Source organism: Prionailurus viverrinus, chromosome E3 (genome assembly GCF_022837055.1).
Source record: "Prionailurus viverrinus isolate Anna chromosome E3, UM_Priviv_1.0, whole genome shotgun sequence".
Taxonomy (NCBI): Eukaryota; Metazoa; Chordata; class Mammalia; order Carnivora; family Felidae; genus Prionailurus; species Prionailurus viverrinus.
Window position 1 is genome coordinate 41,362,816 of NC_062576.1, and position 20,231 is coordinate 41,383,046.

General features: G+C 57.8%; 1 protein-coding gene across 3 annotated transcripts; it reads right to left on the reverse strand.

The window, feature by feature from the left end:
• Nucleotides 1-372: 372 nt before the first annotated feature.
• LOC125154847 (mesothelin-like) lies at nt 373-19,023 on the reverse strand. Of its 3 annotated transcripts, XM_047839556.1 has the most exons (16): nt 16,540-19,023; nt 14,249-15,602; nt 13,983-14,026; nt 5,568-6,635; nt 4,900-5,097; nt 4,257-4,416; nt 3,569-3,656; nt 2,868-2,911; nt 2,665-2,764; nt 2,212-2,390; nt 1,979-2,134; nt 1,743-1,885; nt 1,537-1,664; nt 1,082-1,176; nt 660-846; nt 373-585 (listed from the first exon to the last, which is right to left on the reverse strand). In XM_047839556.1, exons 6-16 carry the CDS (start codon nt 4,314-4,316, stop codon nt 497-499), a joined length of 1,269 nt encoding a protein of 422 aa, XP_047695512.1. In that variant the 5' UTR covers nt 4,317-4,416; nt 4,900-5,097; nt 5,568-6,635; nt 13,983-14,026; nt 14,249-15,602; nt 16,540-19,023; the 3' UTR covers nt 373-496. The 3 variants fall into 3 exon arrangements, with proteins under 3 accessions (XP_047695512.1, XP_047695514.1, XP_047695513.1); XM_047839558.1 differs by lacking the exons at nt 4,900-5,097; nt 5,568-6,635; nt 13,983-14,026; nt 14,249-15,602; nt 16,540-19,023 and adding an exon at nt 3,140-3,247 and having other exon boundaries at nt 4,257-4,275; XM_047839557.1 differs by lacking the exons at nt 4,257-4,416; nt 4,900-5,097; nt 5,568-6,635; ... (1 more) ...; nt 14,249-15,602; nt 16,540-19,023 and adding exons at nt 3,140-3,247; nt 3,761-3,891.
• Nucleotides 19,024-20,231: the final 1,208 nt, after the last annotated feature.

Here is a 20,231-nt window from a genome sequence, read left to right on the forward strand (position 1 = left end):
CCTCAGATGCTGCTGGGGGGGGGGGGGGGCATCCCTGAGGGATTCGAATAAAAGACAAGGTGACCTTCCCGCCTGTGTCCCTTTGTTCTGAGCCCGAGGAGGGGCAGAGACCTTCTCAGCCGGGAACGGACTTCTGTGCCGTCGTCTTCCGGCCGTGTCTCCAGACGCCACCCTGAGTGTTGGCCTGGACTCGGAGGGGAGACCCCGGGACTGGAAACAGTGGTAGGACGGCCCTGAAGGCCACCTGCCTGCCTGGACTACCTCCCCTGGACCCCCTCCTCCAAGTGCAAATAGGAGGGGCTACAACTCGGGAACCACATCTACCAGGTCAGGGCCTTCCCACCATGTCCTCAGAACACCACAGGGTGCCTCTGCAGGGAAGGAAAGTGTCCTTTTATTGAACCCCAGTCCCCTTGAGGCGGGCCAGGGAGCACCGGGGCCGCTTTGGCCAGGCAGGGCCTCCAGCAGGGCGGGTCCAGCATCCGGAGCAGCGGGCTCAGTTCGGGACCAAAGCCCACAGCAGAGTCGGGACCGCAGTGAGCACAGGTCCGGGTCGGAGCAGGTGGGTGCCCCCTGAGAGGGCCTCTGTACAGAGGGAGTGACTCAGACGCCCCATGCCGCTCCGCTCCGACCCCACCCAGCCGGCCACCCTGGCCCACCTCGGAAGCTGAGGTCCACGACCAGGTAGCCATTGGGGATGCCGCCTCGGAGCCCCAGGCCCAGACTGTCCAGGTCCTCCTGCCGCTGTCGTGAGATCCAATCCCGCACGGGGCTGCTCTCCCGCGCCGCCTTCAGGCCCACCAGGTTCGGACCCAGAAGGTTTCGGACCTCGGCAACGGTCAGCGGCTGCCAGAACCCCCAGGGGGCGGTCAAGGGCGCCCTGCCTCACCCACAGAAGGCTGCCGGGCTCTGCTCCGCCCAAACCTCCAGGCGCTTCCCTTCCCGGGCGCACAGACCCTGCCTTGGCCGCTCCAGGATTCGGCGCTCGCCCCGGCGCGAAGGCAGCCCCTGCCTGGCCCCGCCCCTCCCGTGGCCCCGCCCCGTGTGGCCCCGCCCCCTGGGCCCTGCCCCGTGGCCATACCACCACTGCCTCGGGCCGCAGCGTCCGGAATGTGGCCAAGTCCATGCTTATGTTCTGACGGCTGAGAGCCCGCAGGTCCTCCGTGGGGGCCCCACCTGACCGCGGGGAGAGGGCCCCAAGCGTGAGACCTCGCAACACCCCCCAGTCTTATCCCCTGCCCGGAGGCTGCAAGAAGCCGTCCTCCTTCCCCAAGATTCCCTTTTCCTAAGGAGTTCCTGGGCCCCGGGTTCCCCTGGTGCCCATCTGACCCTCAGGGTGCGTGGAGAGGCCGGAGGTGGCCGCAGGAGCATCTGGGTCGGCTCAGAACTCACAGGGTCTCCACCTACACACACTCGTAAGAGCGCAGGGCACAGTGACCACCAGTCACACCAGCAGTGGCCTAGTGAGGCAGGAACTGGCGGCCCCTGTGTGGGGAGCCTTGGCCATCACCGCCCCCTGGGTGTACCCTGGCTCACCCAGATAGAGCTTCATCTTCTCGAAGTATTCAGACCCGCTCATGTTCTGGAAGGCAAGGCGGGCCTTGCGATAGAGTACGTCCATCTGGGCCGGGCGGCATGCATCCAGATCCGGGGGCCGGGCTGCCCTGGAGAGGCAGCAGGGCCCGGACAGTGAGCCCAGGGCGCAGCGTGCCCACCACCCCCGGCGGACCCCTGGGACTCACCAAACAACGCTGTGGTGCACTGACTCCAGCTGCTCAGGACTGAGGAAGCACAGGTACGTCGGATGGAAAGCGGCCAGTGTGTCCAGGGTGGCCTTGTCCAGCTGGCCCCCTCCCACCAGATAGCGGGCAATCAGGGCAGCCACCTGTGGAAGGAGGCCACGGGTGCCTTGGGGCAAGGAGACCCACAATCCCCTGGGGTCTGCACGGCCTCACACCACCCGCTCCCTCCCTGTCACCTGAGCATCCATTTTCTGCCCTTTGCTGACTTCAAGAAGAGATTTCACGGTTTCCAGGGACATCGCGTTCCACTTGTGGATGTCCTCGGGGGTGAGCTCAAGGAAGAAGTACCCGAGGTGCCGGACCAGGGACTCGGGGTACCCCTGTGGATAGAGCTGCCCGGGGAGGTGACTGGATGGATGGCTGGGGATGCTCCGGCGGGGTGGGCAGGTATGAGCCCCTCATGAACTACCTCGTCCAATTTGCGCTTAAAAACGCCCAGCTGCTGGTAGGTGAAGGGCACCATGTTCACCCGGTCCATCTGAGCGGCCAGCAGGGCCCCATCTACACAGACCTCCAGCTCCCAGGGCTCGTAGAAGACAAGGTTTTCATCCACCACACGGGCCCTCCGCTCTGGTGGGCAGGCTTTCTCTGCGGGGGCAGGCGGGGATTGAGGGCTGGACGTCTCTTGTCAACCTCCTCCTCCCAAACCTCATGGAGACAGACGCTGGGCAATGCAGGACCCCCTCCAGGCCTCAGTTTACACATCAGCAGAATGGAGTGATTCTGTCCCTTCTCCGAGGTTGTCACCGTGGAGCAAGCCGAGCGACCAGAAAGGGCCACAGGTATGGGCAGGTGTGAGCCCACGACCCTACCCCATCCCCCGGGTCTCTTAACAGCCAGTGGGACAGGGTTTTCCACTTACTCTCTGTGTCCCGCTGGTCCCTCGAGAGGAGGACGGTCAGCTCAGGCTGCTGCCAAGACAGGTCCCGGGAGGTGCCTTGCAGCCAGGGGGTCATGACACCCTGAGGACAGAGCAGGGCTGTAGCTGAGCTGTGCATGGCCGGGGGTCCGAGGCCCCCTACCTGGGGCCAGACACCTTCCTCTGTCTCCCCAGAGGGAACTTACCGGTTGTGAGTCTGCAGCCCGGACTCTGGAAGGTAGCACCCACCCTGCAGGGGAAGAGCATAAGGCTGGAAGGGACAGCCAGGGATTCCTGGGGTGCCTGCCACCGGCCCCCACCATGTGTAGGAAGGAGGCAAAGCTGCTCCCCCAACACTGTGCTCCCCCCACAGACTTAGGCCCCTGCACCCCATGATGTCACAGCCCACCCCACCCCAAGGGGCCCAGGCGTCCCTCATCCTCCTCCTAAGCCTTCACTGCTCCGGTCGAGGAGTTACCCTCTCCATGGACACTCTCAGCTTGGCCTGAGCGCCCATCACTGCCCTGGCTCAGCCGCTAATGCTGCAGGGCGTGGAGGTCCAGCAGGGGGGCCGCCACAGTCACCTCTGGGGACAGAGACATGGCTGACAGCCTGCCCAGGTCTAGGGCACCTACCTACAACTTGGGGCACCCATCTGGAACTCAGGGCACCTGTTCAGGACTCAGGGCACCCGCCGAGATTCGGAGCACCCGCCAGGACTCGGGCCACCTGCCCAGAACTTGGAACAACTGCCTGACCTCAGGGCACCCGCCAAGGATGGGGGAGGGGGCACTGCCCACAGGCAGGGAGGAGGTGTGGGGCAATGAGAGCCTTTCTTGAGGCCCCTCAGCTGTTTGGGCCCCCACTACTTTGCAGCAGCACCCCCCCCCCCCACCGCATTACTCACCAAGGCTGAGAAGCAGGAGCAGGAGGCTACAGTGGGTGGGGGTCCCACGGGACCCCAGTGGAGGCAGAGCAGCCTGCAAGGCCATTGTCTGTGGAGGACAGCCGCTCTGATATCCCCACCGTTTGGGTGAACAACCCCCCCATCCCCCTGACTACCACCCCCCCCTCACCCCTCCTTTCCCCTCCAACCCACCTGCCTCACCCTGGGCCAGTGCAGGGCCTTATGAGGCTGGACTGTCTCAGAACCCCACACCGAACCTTCTCAGGCCCCTGCAGGTGGCGTCTCTGCGGCCTCCAGCCCTGCTCTCAGGACTGACCTGTCCACCTGACCCACCCCCTCCGGGAAGCTGGCCCCTCCTGCAGGGGGCGTTGAGTCTGAGTCAGCCAGGCCCCCAGCAGTGAGAGCCCAGGCGGGCAACTGGTTAGGGCAGGGCTGCCTCTGGCCCAGGCTGGCCTGATTCCACATTTGCACCAGAGCTGGGGATAGATTTGAGTGACCCCCCCACAACCTGGGGCGTGGCCACTCTCTCCTCCCCATCCTCCTGCTCCTGGCACCTGCCAGGCTTTGTGCAAACCCAGGGCCCGGGTGGACAAGGCCACTGAGGCCCACCTGCCCTCCTGCTTTCTCTTCTGAGGTCCCTCCCAAGACAGAGGCCTCAGTGTCTTGTGGGTACAACACCCCTTCTTACCTGCCAGTCCCTTGGGTGAGGCAGTGGGTGGATAGGGATTCTGGGGCGGTTCCCCTGCATTTTTAGAGTGGGGTTCAGGGGGCCTTGCCAGCCAGTGTGGGGTGTGGAAGTGGGTGGAGAGCCGCTTTCCAGGGAGTATTGTCCCAGGTAGGGTGGGGACCTGCGGGAGACCAAACCAGTGTAGGCCAAACTACATTCACCCCTCCCAGGGAGGGAGGCTGCCCGCCCTGGGCGTGGTGAGCGGAGACATCCCCTCCCCACAAGCCTGCCTCCGTGCAAGCCTGCGTCAGCCCCACCCGGGGTCAAAAATGAGGGGGGCGCACTCACCCATCAGCAACGCCTTTCAGCAGGGCGAGGACCCTAGCGCTGGGGGTGTGTCCTGGGAAGTGGCCCCAGGTGAGCCTTCTCCTCCCCCCCCCCCAGGTTCCAGGGGTGGCTCGAGAAAACCAGACCCCCAGACCAGTAAACGGGCAGTGGAGTGAGGGAGGACCCCACCCCTTGGATGGGTGAGGCCAGGTGGGCCCCTCCCCAGGCCCATGTAACCAGAGAACCCCCAGCACCTCAGATGGGGCTTCCCGGGAGCCCCTGCAGGCCACGTGGGCCCTGGAATCTGCATCCCTCACATCTCCACCCCCAGACCCACCCCCAGAAGGCCAGGTTGGGGCCACAGAGGCACTTCAGCCGTCAGGTCTGCAGCTTCCGAAGTGGCCTGAGCTCGACCTGCGGTTTCAAGTCTGTTCCCGCCAGTCTGGAGTGCCTGTGTTTGTGTGTGACGTGGAAACAGTCCCCAGCAGAGCTCTGTCTCCCTCTGCGAGCCTGCTCTCGAGCCTCCTTTTCTGTCCTGCATCGTTCCCCGGGCGGGGGGGGGGGGGGGGGGGCGGGGAGCAGTACAGGGAGGGTGTCAGGGCTGGCCCCATCTCTAACCCTGAGGCCTCTGTGACAGCAGCCACCTGGTCGCTGTCACCCTTCAACACCTACACGCTGGCTCAGGGCCAACTGCATGCTGGGCCCTACTCAGATGCTGGCACATGCTAGAGCGGGCAAGGTTCGGGGCCCATCCAGGGCCCTGGCAGTGGGGCCTGGCGACAGAGAGGCTGGCCCTGCCCCTGCCTTTCTGCCCCTACCCTGCTGCCAGGTGGGGTCTGGGGTCTGAGCGGACCACAAGCTGCTCAGAGCGCAGAATGAGGCAGAGGTAGCTCTGCCTTGACAGATTAACGTCCAGCTCCTTCCCCCGGCCTGAGCATCAAGAGCTCAGAACTCAGGGCAGGCCAGCTGCCCCACCCAGCCCACCCCAGCCCAACCCCCACCCACCATCTGGTCTTCAAGCGACAGAAAATGAAGTCAGACCACATTCCCAACTTCAGGTCCTTCTGGTGCGAGTTGGCAGGGGAGCCGGACAGGTTCTGGGTCTTCCACGCATGGTCATTTAGTCAGCCCCAAGCACAGAGACGCTGTGCAGCCAGCCCTGGGTCACGCGGTGTGGCCGGAGCAGCTGGCACTAGGGCAGAACTGACCCTGAAGGAGAGGTTGGGGGGGGGGGGGTCCTCACACTCGCCGAGGGCAAGGACCTTGGAAGGGGGCATCTGTGGTGGCAGGGGTCGGGTTGCCCCCCCCAGCCTGCTTCTTTGGGGTGGCCAGGGTCCCTCCCAGGTGGGCCCTGGGACCAACCTTGGCTAACCCCCGCTCCCACTCAGACTTGGCTAGAGGTGCCAGGAGTGCTGATGGACGTGACCCCACCCTCACCTCCCCAGGCATGTTCATGCGGGTGACCCAGACCCCAGCTGGGCCGTTGTCCCCACCCCACGTGGATGAGGCCATGGTCAGCCCCTTTTGGCCCTGAATACTGGGCTGGGCCCCAGGACACCCCGGGAAAGTCCCCTGGGAACATCCCCTGGTGCCAGGGGGCCCTGCACTGTGGTTCTTTCAGGGCGATCGACCAAACCCGAGCCTCCTTTGCCTTGGTTTCCTCAACCCGGAAGTGAAGTGGCCAAGAGTCCGGCACCCCCTCAGGTCAGTCGAGCCAAACAAAGGAGGCCTTGCCAGCTGGGAGCAGGCTGCTCCTTCCGCAGGAATGGGGTGGGGGGGAGTCACCCGGGAGGAGGGGGGGCCCCAGGTGGAGAGCAGCCCCAGCCTGGGCCTCCCCTGGGGGGCGCGGGCATGTACCAGGCTCGAGTTGGGAGCTGACGCCTTACTTCACAGCGTCTCACTGCCTCATTTCTCGTGCCGTGAGACGAGGCTCAGTGGGCAAGGGTGGGTCCCCCACCTGGTGCCGCCACAGGATCTCTGCAGGCCACCCCACTAGTCCTGACACCGGCGAGGACGCGGAGAGAGAGGATCTCTTTGGCACTGCTGGTGGGAATGCTGGCTGGTGCGGCCACCCTGCAAAACAGTATGGAGGCTCCTCAAAAAATTAAAGGTAGAACTACCCTACGACCCAGCAATGGCCCTGCTAGGCATTTATCCCAGGGATACAGGTGTGCTGTTTCGAAGGACATGTGCACCCCCATGTTTATAGCAGCACTATCGACAACAGCCAAAGTATGGAAAGAGCCCAAATGTCCAGCGATGGATGAATGGAAAAGAAGATGTGGAATATATACACGATGGAGTATTACTCAGCAATCAAAAACAATGAAATCTTGCCATTTGCAACTACGTGGATGGAACTGGAGGGTATTATGCTCAGTGAAATTAGTCAGTCAGAGAAAGACAGATATCATAGAACTTCACTCATATGAGGACTTTAAGACACAAAACAGATGAACACAAGGGAAGGGAAACAAAAATAATATTAAAACAGGGAGGGGGACAAAACACAAGAGACTCTTAAAGACAGAAAACAAACTGAGGGTTGTTGGAGGGTTGTGGGTGGGGGGATGGGCCAAATTAGTGATGGGCATTAAGGAGGACACTCGTTGGGTTGAGCACTGGGTGTTATACACAGGGAATGAATTACTGAAATCATTATTGCACTATATGCTAACTAACTTAGATGTAAATTTAAAAATTAATTAAAAGAAAGGAAGAAAGACAAAGACAAAGGAAAGGTCCATCCAGGGGTGCCTGGCTGGCTCAATTTGTTAAGCGACTAACTTCAGCTCGGCAGCTCAGTCATAATCTCGTGGTTCATGAGTTCCAGCCCTGCATCGGGCTCTCTGCTGGTCAGCACAGAGCCCACTTCAGATCCTCTGTCTCTCTCTCACTCTTCCCCTCCCCTGCTCTCCCTCTCTCTGTCTCCTAAAAGTAAAAATAAACATTAAAGGGGTGCCTGGGTGGCTCAGTCGGTTAAGCGTCCAACTTCGGCTCAGGCCATGATCTCCCAGTTGATGAGTTCGAGCCCCGCATCAGGCTCTGTGCTGACAGCTTGGAGCCTGGAGCCTGCTTCAGATTCTGTGTCTCCCTCTCTCTCTGCCCCTTCCCCGCTCATGCTCTGTCTCTCTGTCTCAAAAATAAAATGAACATTAATTTTTTAAAAAAATAAACAAGAAAGGAAGAAAGAAAGAAAGAAAGAAAGAAAGAAAGAAAGAAAGAAAGAAAAGAAAGAAAGGTCCGTCCACAGATGACAACTGAAACATTCCAGACAAATCATAAAAACCAAGTCCTTAAGGGTCCTGGGGAAGGAACGAAAGCTAGCAGAATTTGGAGGGGAATTGACACTGACAGAGGAGAGCAGCAGGGAGGAGGTCTCCCTCTGCGTATGTAGCTTTGCCCTGAAGATAGTCAGAGGCAGGGTCCCCGTGATCGGGCTCCAGCAGAGATCCCACCATCTTTCTGGCTGAAGGAGGAAGGAGCCCAGGATTAGCAGATCCCAGAGAATAAGTGAAGAATTCTGAAAGAGAGCCTGGGGAGGGGACCCCAAATTCTGTGTTTGAACTCTACCCAGGTCTCTTGCTGACTCCTGAATCATGCATGTGCAAGGCAGATTGGAAACAGCTCAGCCAAAGATGAAATACTGGCCGAGACCGACGGGTCTGCAGAGTTCACTGTTCAAGCCTAATCAAGTTTATTGCCTGCCAAGACAAAAGCATCAACAGTCTTCACAGGAATATAACAGAACGCAGTGTCTCTACGACATGATAGTCACAGTATTCATGGTAAAATCCAAGACCGTGTCAACTATACTTTGCTTAAGAAAAGATCCAGGGGTACCTGGGTGGCTCAGTTGGTTGGGCGTCCGACTTTGGCTCAGGTCATGACCTCACAGTTCACAAGTTCGAGCTCCTCATCGGGCTCTGTGCTGACAGTTCAGAGCATGAAGCCTGCTTTGGATTCTGTGTCTCCCTCTCTCTCTGCTGCACCCCGGCTCATGCTCTCTCTCTCAAAAATAAATAAATAAATAAATAAATAAATAAATAAATAAATAAATAAATAAATAAAATTGTTAAAGCAGCTATTACAACTATACTCAACTGAGTAATGGAAAATAGGCTTTCATGAATGGAGATGTAGGATACACACACACACACACACACACACACACACACACACGCATATAACCAAGTTTTAGAAATGGCAAACACGCGATTTGGAATTTGGAATCACAGGATGAGCTTTATAACAAGATTAACCACTTCCAATTGAGAGTCAGGTAGGAGCTCCTCAGTTGCACGGTTAAATGGGTTTTGAAATGTGGAAATTTCCTTGGCGAGAACACTGAGGAGCTGTAGTTTGAACTCAAAACATACAGCCGCTGCCGATGCACAGAGGAGTGGGGACCCCGCTTCTCGTTTCAGCTTAGACAGCATGGGAAGCATGTGACCCGCGTCCTTGCGATTCACATAACGTCATTGGTTGAGACGGCAGTAACGTGTGTATGTTTCACATACAAGTACTTCTTCCCCTTGGAATTTGAGGTTAAGATCATTAAGAGACACGATCAAGTCTGAAGCAAAAATTAAATTGCAAAGCAATTCAGTGTTCGATAATTTAGGTTAAAGGAGGTTCTTCACAGTGAATACAACAAACAGTGGATTGTACACTTTAAATGGGTAAGTTGTATGACATGGGTATTATATCTCAATAAAGCTATGTTTTAAAAATAGGCCGGGGCACCTGGGTGCCTCAGTTGGTTAAGCATCTGACTCTTGATTTCGGCTCAGGTCATGATCTCACGGTTCGTGAGTTCAAGCCCCGCATTGGGGTCTGCACTGACAGTGTGGAACCTTCTTGGGATTCTCTGTCTCCCTCTCTCTCTGCCTCTCCCCCCTGCTCATGCTCGCGCGCGCGCTCTCTCTCTCTCTCTCTCAAATAAACAAGCATTTAAAAATAGACTAGAGTAAAACAGAATAAAACAAAACAAAATAAAAAACAGGCCAAGGCAAGAATATCCAGTGGGAAAAGGACCATCTGTTCAACAAACGGGGATGGGACAACTGGACAGCGACATGCAAAAGAGAGAAACTGAACCACTTTCTTACATCACACACAAAAATAAACTCAAAATGGATGAGAGATCTAAATGTGAGACCTGAAACCATAAAAGTCCTTTAGAAGAGAACACAGGCAGTAACTTATCTGACATGGGCTGTAACAACTTCTTTCTAGACATGTCTCCTGAGGCAATGGAAACAAAAACAAAAATAAGCTATCGGGACCTCATCAAGATAAAAAGTTTCTGCACAGCAAAGGAAACAATCAACAAAACTAAAAGGCAACCGACTGAATGGAAGAAGATACTTGCAAGTTACATATCCGATAAGGGGTTAGTATCCAAAATACATAAAGAACTGATACAACTCAATTCCAGAAAACCAAATAATCCAATTAAAAATTGGGCAAAGACATGAACATTTTTCCAAAGACACCCAGATGGCCTCCAGACACATAAAAAGACGCTCAACATCCCTGATCATCAGGGAAATGCAAATCAGAACTCCAGTGAGGGACCACGTCACACCTGTCAGAATGGCAAGACTCAACAACATGAGAAACAACAGTGTTGTCGAGGATGTTGAGAAAGGGGAACCCTCTTGCACTGCTGGTGGGAATACAAACCAGTGCAGCCAGTGTGGAGACCAGTATAGAGGTTCCTCAAAAAGTTAAAAATAGAACTACCCCCCCCTGGGGGGGGTATCTGGGTGGCTCGGTCGGTTGAGTGTCCAACTTTGCCTTGAGTCATGATCTCACCGTACATGAGCTCTAGCCCCACATCTGGCTCGCTGCTGTCAGCACAGAGCCCGCTTCATATCCTCTGCCCCCCTCTCTCTCTGCCCCTCCCCTGCTCACACTCTCTCTCAAAAATAATAAATAAACATTAAAAAAAATAGAATATCCCCAGTCCAGTAATCACACTCCTGGGTATTTACCCAAAGAATACAAGAACACTAATTAAAAAGGATACGTGCTGCACCCCAATGTTCCCTGCAGCATTATTTACAACAGTGAAATTATGGAAGTGGCCCAAATGGCCATCGATAGATGAATGGATAAAGAACAGGTGGTGTAGGGGCGCCTGGGGGGCTCAGTCGGTTAAGCGTCCGACTTTGGCTCAGGTCACGATCTCGCATTTCGTGAGTTCGAGCCCCTCGTGGGACTCTGTGCTGACAGCTCAGAGCCTGGAGCCTGCTTCCGATTCTGTGTCTCCCTCTCTCTGCCCCTCCCCCGCTTGTGCGTGCTCGCTCGCTCTCTCAAAAACAAATAAACAAATTTTTTTACAAGAAGAGGTGGTGTATATAGAGAACGGAATATTGCTCAGCCATAAAAAAAAAATACGAGATCTTACCATTTGCAACAAATGGATAGAGAGCTATAGAGCTAGAGGGTATGATGCTCTGAGTGAAACAGTCAGTTGGACAAAGACAAATACCATGTGACTTTACTCATACGTGCAATTTAAGAAACGAAACAAATGGGGGCGCCTGGGGGCTCCGTCGGTTACGCATCTGACTCTTGATTTCAGCTCAGGTCATGATCTCTCCGTTTGTGAGTTCAAGCCCCGCGTGAGGCTCTGTGCTGACAGCTCAGGGCCTGCTTCGGGTTCTCTCTCTTCTTCTCTCTCTCTGCCCCTCCCCTGGCTCATGCTCTCTCTCTCAAAATAAATAATTTAAAAAAAAAATGAAGGGGGAAGAAAGAGAGACAAACTAAGAAACAGACTCTCAACTACAGAGAACACACTGACGGTTACCAGAGCGGGTGGCGGAAGTCGGTGCTGGGGGCGAAGAGTCCACCCGTCATGAGGGGTAGCAGGTGACATGTGGGATCGTTGGATCACTGGACCGCGTGTGCGAAACTGACATCACGCTGTATGTTAACTCCACTGCACTTAAAACATAGATCGATCACTTAAAGAGGCTAAGAATTTGAACAGACACTTCACAAAAGGTGTGTGAATGGCCAGTCAACACACCTGGAACGTGTGGGGACAACAACAGTGCTCCGACATCACCCACCGCCCAGGGAAACGCAAATCAAATCCGTGTGACACTCGCCCACCTGAGCGAGTCAGTTGGAAGGGACTGACAGCGCTGAGCATTGGCAGGCGTACGGAGCAGCCGAACGGTCACACGCTGCTGGTGGACGCGCGTGCCAATGCCATCACTTTCGTCTGGCGTTTTCTTTTCTTTTTTGGGGGGAGACACCGAATCCAAAGCAGGCTCCAGGCTCCGAGCCGTCAGCACAGAGCCCGACGCGGGGCTCAAACTCACGAACTGCGACATCATGACCTGAGCCGAAGTCGGACGCTCAACCGACTGAGCCACCCAGGCGCCCCTCATCTGGCGTTTTCTTAAGACGTTCGACATACACCTCACTGCGCGATTTGGTCACTCAACTCTTAAGTAATGGCTCCAGAGAAATGAAAATGTACATCCACGCAAAGAACAGTCACAGTAGCTCTATTCACAGTAGCCAAAAATGGGGAAAAGCGATTTTCCACCAATAGATGAACGGACAGACTAAATGTGGTCTGTCCATCTGGCAACAAGGAGGAACAAGGCACTGACACGTGAAGAAACGATGGGTTTCAAGATCATGCTGAGCGAAGAAGCAGAGGGCAAAGAGAATATAAAATCTTTGTAAAAACTTTAAAATGCAAGCTAATCTATTATAACAAAAAGCAAATCCGCGGCTGCCTTCAGCCAGGCAGCTGCCCCCAGGTTAGGGATTCCTGTTCAACAGGGAGTAACGAACACAAAAGTGCAGTGGAGACGTTCCGCATCCTGGTTGCGGTGGTGGCTTCATGGGTGTGTACGTGTCAAGGCTCTTTGGATGGTGCACTTTAAACAGATGCCTTTATTGTACATAAATTGCACAATAAAATGGATTTCAAAATCCACAGCCTAACAAGCGTTGGCAAGGATGCGGAGAAGCCGTTCCCTCGTGCACTTCTGGTGAAAACGTTCACTGGTGCAGCCACTGTGGAAAACAGCAGCTCTTCATAAACTTAAACCCAGAATGACCACACGACCCAGCAATTGAAGATATGCACCCACAAGACTTGAAAACAGAAACTCAAACAGACTTTGTACACCCATGTTCACAGCAGCCGAGAGGCGACAACACGCCAAGCGCCCATCGGCAGAGGAACGGTGAACAAAGCACGTGGACCGTCCGCGGTGGCGTATATGACTCGGCCGCGGAAGGAATGGAACCCACGCTCCAACGTGGACAGGCCTCGAAAACATGGTGCTCAGCAGAAGCAGCCAGATGTGGAAAGACAAACATTCCCTCTTTATGCAACGTCCAGATTAGGGAAACGCATCGAGACAGAAAGCGTAACAGGGGCTACCAGGGGCTGGAAGCGGGGAGGGGAATCACTGTTTAAAGAGTGCAGAATGTCCGTTTCATAAAAAGTTCGGCTGGAAGTTGACGGTGGTGATGGGTACACAGCATTGTGAGTGTACCTAATACCACCAACTCGTACGCTTAAAGGTGATTAAAAGAGTAAGTTTTATGTATATTTCACAACCATACAACATCAACAGCGTTCATTCATGTCAGCAATAATAACAAACTTAGTAGAAAAGTAATCCTTTCCAATAACGATGAGATCCACAAAGTCTCTAGGAATCAGCCTAGTAATGCAGAGAACAACCCAGCAGGATAATGCTATCAGTACTCCTAAAATTGTGCTGTACAATCGGATCCTATTTTTTAAAAAATTTTTTAACGTTTATTTATTTTTGACAGAGAGAGACAGAGAGAGACAGAACATGAATGGGGGAGGGGCAGAGAGAGAGGGAGACACAGAATCGGAAGCAGGCTCCAGGCTCTGAGCTGTCAGCCCAGAGCCTGACGTGGGGCTCGAACTCACAGACCTCGAGATCATGACCTCAGCTGAAGTTGGACGCTCAACCGACTGAGCCACCCAGGCGCCCCAATCGATTCAATCCTATTAAAAATTAAAATACGAGGTTTTTTCTTTTTTTTCCGGAATGTAACGATTTTATTTTAAAAATAAAGAGAAAAAATATCCATGACATAAGAAGAGACAAGTTCCTGGATACTAAGACAAAGCCACGCGTAATGAAGTTAGGAACAGACAGCGGGGGCAGGCACGAGACGACGCAAAATGCCCCCGTGTGCACGCAGGGACTGCTACCAGCAATGGCGGGGAAAGGGACAGTCCGTGGGACAGGTGGGGCCGGGAAATGAGGCCCCTTGCCCGCATGGCAGACAAGCCGGGCACCAAATTCAGTAAGACCTGCATACGGCAGAGAACACTCTAGGCACATAGAAGGACCTGGACTGAGGAGTCGCGAAAGATGCCAAGACCCAAACAGAAACTACCTGCTGATTGTGGGTGAGTCTGACTTCACCGGAATGAAGGATTCCTGTTCCACAAACAATTGGCAGTTAGCAGGCAGGCATCAAACAAGGAGAGGGACAGCCGAAGCCCAGAAGTGCCCGAGGCTCAGTGAGTACCTAGAACGGGGGAGAACGGGAGCCCCTGTGACCACAGAGATTCCAAGTCAAGCAAGGAGACGGACAAAACTAGAAAGGTGGGGGGTAACAGGTGTTGGTGACCATGTGAGGCACGGCCCGACGGCGGACACCTGGAACGAAGCTCCCGCCCCCTGGATGTGCCTTCCTTTCCCGTCTCCTCCCAGCGAGGCTCAGCTCCGGGTTTTGCAAGTTGCGCTCAGGCGTGCAGCTGGCTTCTCCTTCCTCGTGCACGACCTCCATTTGTCCTTCCTCTCTGTCAGGCGTTGCCCCCAGGCTATTGCTGGCCTTGTCATGCTCTGGGTGAAAAAAACAAATGTGGGGCTGCTTATTCTGCACAAAAAGAAAAGGCCTTTTTTTCTCCCGTTCACAGGACTAAATCTGTTCCTCATCGGGGAAGGCATCCAGTCACGGCTAAGCAGTCGGATGAACGGTCACTCCTGGTTTGATCGCTGGTGTGGACGCACTTCCGTCTAATCTGATCAGCTCCATGAGTCCAAGGGTGGGCGGCCAGTTTCCCCGGCAGGACCCACGTCCTGGCAACGGCAGGGTCCGTGCCCCGAGTTCAGTAGGCTGTCTCCAGTCCGGTTTCTCGAAACACCTGTTCCCCAGTGTGGGCAAAATAACAAAAAGAACCAGACTAGGCTGGCCTGGAGCCTGGAGCAGACCTGCCACGGGTCTCTGCACCAGGCGGCCTCTTCCAGGAAGCCTTCGTCGGCTGGCGGTCTTCCTGACTCTGAGAGGTCAGCCCCTTTCTCCCTGAGCCCGTTTCCGCCCTGACGCCAGTCCAGAGCAGAATATTCATTCTGTGAATGAAGACCCACTGCAGATGGCTTTTTACCTTTTTACAGAGAAGGAAACCGAGGGCCAGAGAGGTCCGATGACTGACCAGAGCCCACGTAAGAGTCAGGTCTCTCGGCTTTGAGAGAGGAGTGTGGGGACGGTCCCGGTGTCAGGCACCCCCGGGGCAACATTCTCGCTCAGCCACTGCCCTGCGAGCAGGTTCCAGGGCCTCGGTTTCCCGCTTTGCCGGGTGGTACTTGCCGGGGGTGGCTGCATGCCTGCAGCTGGGCCCCAGCCTCAAGGAAACAAGAGGGCCCCTTCCTGCCCCCCAGAACTGGCCAGGTCCAGTAGGTGGCCAGGGATGTTTCCCTTTGCCGCTGTGTCCCTGAGGCCATGGGGACTGCAGCCACAGGAACCAGTGACCCAGCCCAGCTGGCCTGAGGCAGACGTGTGGGTGGTGGGGCTGTGGCTATTCACCCGGCTGATGTCCCCTGCCCTGCTGAGCCTCACCTCTGCTCACAGCTATAGACCTGCTCACGGCCACCAGCTAGGTGGCCGCTCGTCTTCTTGGACATTCCGAGGGTGTCCGTGAGGGCCAGGGCTGAGGCTGCCAGCACCACACTCTGCATCAGCCAGGCCTGTGGGCTTCTTGTATGTTGTGGCTTCCCAGGTGGGCTGCAGGGGCTGGAGAGACGTCACCAGAGGATCTGTTCCGGTCGGGCCCTGCCCAGCCCTCCCGCCACCCCCTCTCACGAGTCCACACCATCGTCCTGGAGGCTGTGGTCCACTGCCTGGGGCCAGAGCTCACACCATGGCCATCACTGAACTCAGGGACGGGTTCTAAGGGCCACTGACCCTCTTCCAGGCTTCGGTGACTCCTGTCCCAGTTCACTTACTACTCTCAGTGGAGGCCCACGTGCATGCTCCCAACAGGGGCAGGGCTGTGGGCAGAGCTGGGACTGCTTCATCCAGGGGTGGAGGACACGGGTCAGGTCCCCGGGAGGGGGATGTGGGCCAGGACCAACTTTGACCTGAATGCCCACCTGCCTGCTGCTGCTGCCACCCCAAGCCCTGGGCGATGAGGCCCAGTGGAACCTGTGAGTGTCCCCACGGGCCACTGTGGTACTGGGATGGCCTGCTGGGCTCCCAGAGCCTCCCCCTGACCATCAGCCCTCCCCCAACATAATTTGCCTGGATGCGACCTTGATGCCTTCTCAGAGGAGCAGAGGAAGCTCACACACAGCTAGATGTGGGGACCCAGCATGGCACAACAGTATCAGGGAGAGGGGATAATCCTGGGGCTGACCCCAGGTCTCTACTTGGGCCCTGCTGACCCTGACCCAGCTGGCTCCACTGGCCGAGATGAGGGCCAGCCCCGCCCAGACACTCCCGGGCTTGCTTTGCAGGCCCACTGGCATCTGTGAGTGGTGTCCTGGGTCAGAGGGCACAGGGGAGATGGAACTGCCACTTGCCCAGCTGACCCCTGTTCCCCAGGCCCAGCGAACGAGCGTTGCCCCGGCAACTTCCCCCTGGACCTCCCCTGGACCTCCCCTGCTGCCACATGGGACCTGGCCTCCAGGGCCAGCACAGCCAGGACATCACGCTCTGATTCCAGACTCACCTGCTGCCCTTCCTGCTGGCCACGGCTGGTGCCATCCTGGCCCTGCTCCGGGGGGATGTCTTCCGTGATGCCTTCCAGCAGATGTAGGAAAAGGTGGGGGTGGGTGGCCCTGGTGCTGAGTTGGGTAGGGGGCACCTGGGCAGTGACCCCACCCCTGTGCTCCAACCCCTGAGTGAGGGGCCGCGACGGTGTCTTCCAGCTGCTCCTGGTGCTGGCTCCCCACAGCACCAGTGGCCTCTGCAGAACCCTCCTGGCGTGCAAGGCATCTGGGGGTGAGGATCAGCAGCACGCAGGGCTACCCTCACTCTCTGACCCCCCACCCCAGCACTGTTCGGGTCCCTGGGCGGTCACCGGGAGCAGATGGACAGAACTTGCCTCCCCCGCAGGGAGCTGAACCACAGTGTGGGCTGAGGACATGCCCGCAGGGACCCTCATGCTCAGACGTGGCCACGTGCTCCAGGGAGACTGCGTCTTTCTGACCGAGCACCTGCTATGTCGGGACCAGAGGCTCGGTGGCTCGAGCACGGGGAGGCAGGAGCGAAGCCAGCTGGGCTTTGGAGTGGGACAGGTGCCTCCCTGACAGCCAAGCTGATGGGCAATGCCCACATCCAGGCCCAGGTCCTGGATAGGCCCACCAGCCCGGCTGGCCACCTCCTTCATGGCCTCAGGCACCATCACCCAGGAGCTGACCGTGGACCAGGCCCTAGACCAGCTCTCTGTGGAGCTCCCCGGGTCTGTCAATACTGGCCTCTGGCCTCCACATGGCAGGTGTCCTGGGCCTGCTCTGAAGCCACTGCAGCCAGGGCATCTGGGGTGACCTGTTTCCCCTCCCCACCAGACTTGGCCTGTGGCCTACTTGGCCCCACCGACTCCAGGTCTGGTCCCTTCCTCAGACCCCTGGCCACCCACCAGGACCCTACCGCATGTCAGGACAGCTTCCAAGGGCGAGTGACCGGGCTCTGGCAGGAGCTGGCTCACCTGGCCATCAGAGGGTCGAAGTGCTTCCTCACTGTTCTCTGGCTTCGACACATCCCCACCTCCCAGTGCCTCCTGCAGTCAGGGTGACCGCTGGGAGCAGTGGTCCGGATTGGGATGACAAGGACCCTAAGGTACACGGGGAAGTCAGGGCTGCCCAGGGTGGAGGTGGCCCCAGGTCACTTCCTCCATGCCACCACAGAAGGAAAAACGAGGCCGAGATGGAGAGACGAGCCGGGACCTCGGGGAATCGAGCCGCGGCTCTCACAGGTCACAGCCACGTTAGAGCGTCGTCCGGGCAGTGGTGGAGCAGACCCTGCCGTGAGCCCTTCTGTTCTGCAGAATGGCTCCCCTACCCCATCTATACCAAGGCAGCGGGCTCCTCCCTCCCAGTGCCCCCAGCACAAGAAAGACCTCATCTTCTACGGAGTGTGGGGGACTCCCCCCCTACTCCCAGCTGCTACAGCCCAGGTGAGCTGGAGGCCGTCCCCAGCGGAGACTGGCAGGGCAGGAAGGAAGGGAGCCTGGGATGGGTCTGCTGAAGAGTGCCGAAACGTCAAGAGCTGGGACGTCTCAGGGCTCGGCTCCGAGGCCCAAAGCACCGGGTCACCCGCCCACAGGCAGTGGGCCAGGCCTGACCTCACGAACCAATACAAACCTCACACAGACAAAACCAAGTGGGCTTCCAGGTTCCTGGTCCTCCAGTCACCATGCTGGTCAAGCCCCCTGAGCTATCCCGGGGGGTGCTGTCCGAGCCGGCCCCACCTGGAGCTCCATGCAACACCTTGGAAGGTGCTGGGGGGGGGTCCTCCCGGGGCCGTGGGGGCTAGGTGAGGGTGGCCAGCAGGGCAGCATCAGAGGGGCCACGGCCAGGGACGGTGGGGGGGCCACAGAGATGAGTTAGGAGGGAGCTCAGATGTGGCAGCAGGGTGGGGAAAATACCCACATCCCCCAAAAGAAGGCGCCCCAGAGGACCAACCTGGTGCTGCCGATGGGCCAGACGTGAACCCGGACATGTGTGTGATCCCCGACCCCGGGGAGGTCTGGATGGGTGGCCCTGCCCGTCTCTGAGCCTGTCATCTTCACAGGGCCAGGCCAACGGGACAACACTGGGACCACCTTCACCCCGACCAGGGGTTCCAGGACTGGTCAGCCCGCCGTGAGCATGGGTGTGGCCGGCAATGGCCGAGGGGGCTGCAGGTACAACACGTGGAGGGACTGCCGGGTGGGCTGCAGAGCCGAAGCACGTGAGCACCAAGGGTGCGTGGGCCCGGAGGCCTGGGGCTCCTGAGGGGGCCCCGCGCCACCCAGCAGTCTCAGCTCTGCCTCCAGACACCCCAGATGGCCCCCTTGATGACTTGGGGGCTGAGTACAAAGTGCAGACGCAGAGGCAGCTCAGGGCCAGGGGGAGAGTGCCACAAACGAGCTCCACAACCCGCCCCAGAGAGTCGCCTCGCTCCCCCCACCCGCTCCCGCTCCGAGCTGCATGCCTCGAAGCCTGACCAGCCTCAGGCGTGCCCCCCAAGAGTGGACTGTGCCCCCGGCCACACTTCCTAGGCCACAGCCCAGAGGCCCAGCCACAGAAAGTGGCTGGCCACGTCCCGGGGCCTTCCTGGCGCTCTCTTTCTGGCACCTGGTCAAGCAAAGGGGGCTTCCTGCCGGCGCGTCCCCGCTGAGACGGCTTCGGCGTCCAGGGCTGAAGCGGAGCCAACCTCCCAGACCTAGGGACACGTGTGCAGCAGTGAGGCCGTGTGGCCGGCCAGCTCTTTCTGCTGCTTCCTGCGCCGGGTGGGTGTGGAGGCAGGACCCTGGGAGCCCCAGCGCTCTCTGTGTGACCCTCCCCCCTCAGGCCCACACGGTCTCTCCCGAGAAGGAACAGGTCATGGCAGGCGTCCTCATTAGCTACTAATTGCAGCCCGTTCCCGGCCTCCCCGGGCCGTTGCCGGATTACACCTGTTGACAAGATGTGGCGTCCCCAGCGGGAAGGCGCGTGTGCTGATTAGGCCGCTAATGATGTGTTCATTGCCCACGGTAATTTCCTTCAACAAATAAAACGCTGTGGCTGCTCAGCCTAGGGACACTTCTGGCTTCACGAGGAGCCCGGCGTGCACCTGAGGGTGGGGAGGGCTGGTGGGCTCCGAACGGGACACCTCAGGCCACCAGGGAGCGTCCCGACCCAAGCACCGGACGAACTGCCCGCAGCGCCTGCGTGTGCTCCTAAGAGAGACTGCTTTCTCTCTCGATTCTGAGCATAAGGGGCGCTGGGTCCCACCCTGACGCAGACCCTCCCCGAGTGGGCTCTTCCTTTACCCTCCCTCCCCACACCCCAGCCCAGGGCCCGGAGAGCCTCCCAGGTGAGTGGAAGGTTTGCAGGGACTGGCCTGGAAGGCTGTGCCCCCACACCCACCGAGACAGGGCAGGAGAGCCATGGTCCTCAGGGAGCTGGGCTGATCTGCTCAGAAACTCCTGAGCACGAAGGCCCTCACGTGGGAAGGAGACCCCTCAGTGGCCGCCCAGGCCCACAAACAAAATAGTCCCCAGCTCACACAAAGCACGAGAGCAGATTCCGAAGGCCGGAGCCACTTGTTTGGGTGGGAGGCCGGCCTTTTTCTACCTGACCCCCCTCCCTACCAGGCAGGGGCTCCGCTGTACAGGGAGCCCCTCCGTGGGCCCTGTTTGCCCCTCCCCACCCCGGTGCCCGATGAGGAGGCCAGGGC

What these genes read in the sequence shown, in the direction of transcription:
- LOC125154847 (XM_047839556.1), bottom strand. Translation starts at nt 4,316, where the DNA reads ATGCAGGGGAACCGCCCCAGAATCCCTATCCACCCACTGCCTCACCCA. An exon ending in GCTCCTGCTTCTCAGCCTTG is followed by an intron (nt 2,912 to 3,568) that starts GTGAGTAATGCG and finishes CTTCCCCTGCAG; the next exon opens with GGTGGGTGCTACCTTCCAGA. An exon ending in GGACCAGCGGGACACAGAGA is followed by an intron (nt 2,391 to 2,664) that starts GTAAGTGGAAAA and finishes CTGCCCCCGCAG; the next exon opens with AGAAAGCCTGCCCACCAGAG.